The sequence below is a fragment of the Cricetulus griseus genome (assembly GCF_003668045.3).
Source record: "Cricetulus griseus strain 17A/GY chromosome 1 unlocalized genomic scaffold, alternate assembly CriGri-PICRH-1.0 chr1_0, whole genome shotgun sequence".
Lineage (NCBI taxonomy): Eukaryota > Metazoa > Chordata > Mammalia > Rodentia > Cricetidae > Cricetulus > Cricetulus griseus.
The window spans coordinates 139,044,990-139,047,605 of NW_023276806.1; the positions used below are offsets into that span (position 1 = coordinate 139,044,990).

The 2,616-nt window shown below is 41.3% G+C and overlaps 1 protein-coding gene across 1 annotated transcript in view; it reads left to right on the forward strand.

Annotated features, from left to right (window-relative positions):
* The first annotated feature begins 1,837 nt into the window (after positions 1 to 1,837).
* Positions 1,838 to 2,616, forward strand: part of LOC100750548 (lysozyme C-1) — a 3,963-nt gene continuing 3,184 nt past the window's right edge. The window contains exon 1 of the mRNA XM_027392348.2: positions 1,838 to 1,973. Within this exon, the coding sequence (XP_027248149.1) occupies positions 1,838 to 1,973 (136 nt within the window). The remainder of the gene's footprint in view (positions 1,974 to 2,616) is intronic.

Sequence of the window (2,616 nt, forward strand, 5' to 3'; positions counted from 1 at the left end):
AAACTCTGACAAAGGAAAAGCATTTAGTTGGGGTGGCTTTCTTTTTCAGAGGCTCAGTCAGTTATCATCATGACAGGGAAATGGTAGCATGCAGGCAGACATGGTGCTAGTTGCATCTTGAATTCAGGCAACAGGAAATAGACTCTCTCACTGGGAGTAGCTTGAGCATAGGAGACCTCAAAGCCCTCCTCCACAGTGACACACTTCCTCCAACAAAGCTATACTTCCCAATAGTGCCACTCCTTTTGGGGGTCATTTCCTTTTAAACCACCACCTGGGTCCAAAATAGTGGTGATGGTACCAGGTATTCTGGACTGTTGGGTGGGTCTTGAATACCACCAAAAGCAAGTAGGCCTCAGCTCAGATAGAGAATTCCCTCACTTATTTCCTCAAACTGGCCTAAGTAGTGAGAATGCTGATGGATTTCCTGAAATCACACCATTGAGAACACAGGGAATCCACAGTCATCACCACTTCCATCTCTGTAGCAGGACCAAGCCCTTTCCCTGTGGAGGAGATAACTATGCTGTCTCCCATAACTTTCATATGACTCTGCTTCACCTGGCTGTGAAGACGAATAAAGAAGATCCCAACTTGGCCCACAGCTTTTTGGGGTTATTTGTTTACACTGAGTGAAGATGTGTCTATGTTTTGCCTCACTTGCCTAAGGCACCTGATTGGTTTAATAAAGATCTACATGGCCAATATCTACGCAGGATAGAATAGGCGGGACTTCCTGGCACAGAGAGGAACTCAAAGATAGTATCTGGTAGGGTAAGAGAATCCATTGAGACATGGAGGGAGTTAGACATAAAGAGGAGAGGTAAAGAGTCGTGTGGCAGAAAGTAGACTGGTATCAACAGGTTAATTTAAGTTGTAAGAGCTAGTTGGGAACAAGCCTAAGCTAAAGGAAAAACTTTCATAGTTAATAATATGTCTGTGTCATAATTCAGGGACTGGTGAACCAAAGAAAGGCTCACAAGAAATACCTGATACACACAGAGATGGTTTCAACTATTACACTGGGTTTGGACCACGAAATGTGCAGGGTTTTAAAGTTATGTTTCTTATATCAAATGATGACCAGCATATTGATTTTCTATTCATTTCCTTATGATAGAGAAGGACTTAAATAAGTAACTTTAAAGAAAAAAAAAACTAGGTGGCTTGCATTGTAGCACATGTCTTTAACTTTAACATTCAGGAGGCAGAAGATTTCAAAGATACCTAGTCTACACAGCAATTTTCAGATCAGCCAGGATTGCACAGTGAAATCATGTCCCAGACAAAAACTAAACCACTGTTCTGCAACGATATACAATTTATAATACTATCAAGAAAGTCTAGTAACGGAGACTAAGTGAAGTTGTGTCACTATAAATACTAAGAGATTCATTTTGTGAGAATTTTAAGTGAAAAAGACAATAGAAAATGGTAAATGCACACAAAACAATTTAATTTTAAAAGACTGTTGATTTATAGTTACACCTTATTTTAAGCAGTAAAACAAAATCACTTTGTTATTCTTTATATTGCTCCATTCAATATAAAATAAAATGAGTTCCCCATTTTAAAGGGGTGTGGTCTCCTGGTTCTTTGTGAGCCAAGTCTTTAAACAGTCTCATTTCATTGTTCTCTATTGACCAGAACATCCTTATTCAAACTTAAGGGGAAAATAAAAATGACTTTAAAGTTTGTGGATCATAAGAACTTCCCGCTTTTCACACAGCTCAAAAGGTGGAGCCCTTACACCACTAGAGGATGGTGGGAGTTAAAGGATGTTTAAATACTGTGGCTAGGCTACTCTGGGCACCTGCTGAGCTGGTTCCCAGGCAACATGAAGGCTTTCCTCACCCTGGGGTTCCTCTTGCTTTCTGTCACTGTCCAGGCCAAGGTTTACAGTCGATGCGAGTTCGCCAGAATTCTGAAAAGACATGGAATGGATGGCTACAGGGGAATCAGTCTGGCAAACTGTAAGTCTCCTCTTCTTGACCCCTCCAGATAAGCACCCCCTGCAGAACAGGTGCAAGGAGCAATGAGTGAGCAGAGAGGGATCTGGACTCTATAAGCATCTAGGATTCCTGTTTATTTGACTTGGTTTGATTAAAAACATCAGCATTTGCCTTCTTCCTCTGAGATACTGGGATGAGGACATGGGAGGGGCATCTGTGCCAGGCTCAGGCAACAGGACCTGAGGTGCTCTTGGAGTGTCAATGGATTTTCCATTTGCTACAGACTCAATAATCTACAGGGGTCTGGGAAAAGGTGGAAGAATCCACTCATTCAGAACTTGAGTTCTGAGGGCCTGAAGTGACTGGTGTCTGTCTTCATTTCTCTTACCATGGCATGGACCTTTTGAGGTTATATTTTTAAGTTTCTTGAACTTCCTATATAAGGCAGAGGGATCCTACTTCCCCCTAGTTCGTGATTAAATGAGGTTCTTTGGACCTGAGAATGAAATGGTCTGGTCTACTTCTTCACTCTGGGATGGCTTTATGTTCTGCACTATGGAAGACAAGGATGAGGAAAAGTTATTCATGGCTGACTCCACCTATGTCATAACTAGTATTCTTTTAGTTTCAATTAAGATGCTTACTGTTCTATAACTAACTGTCT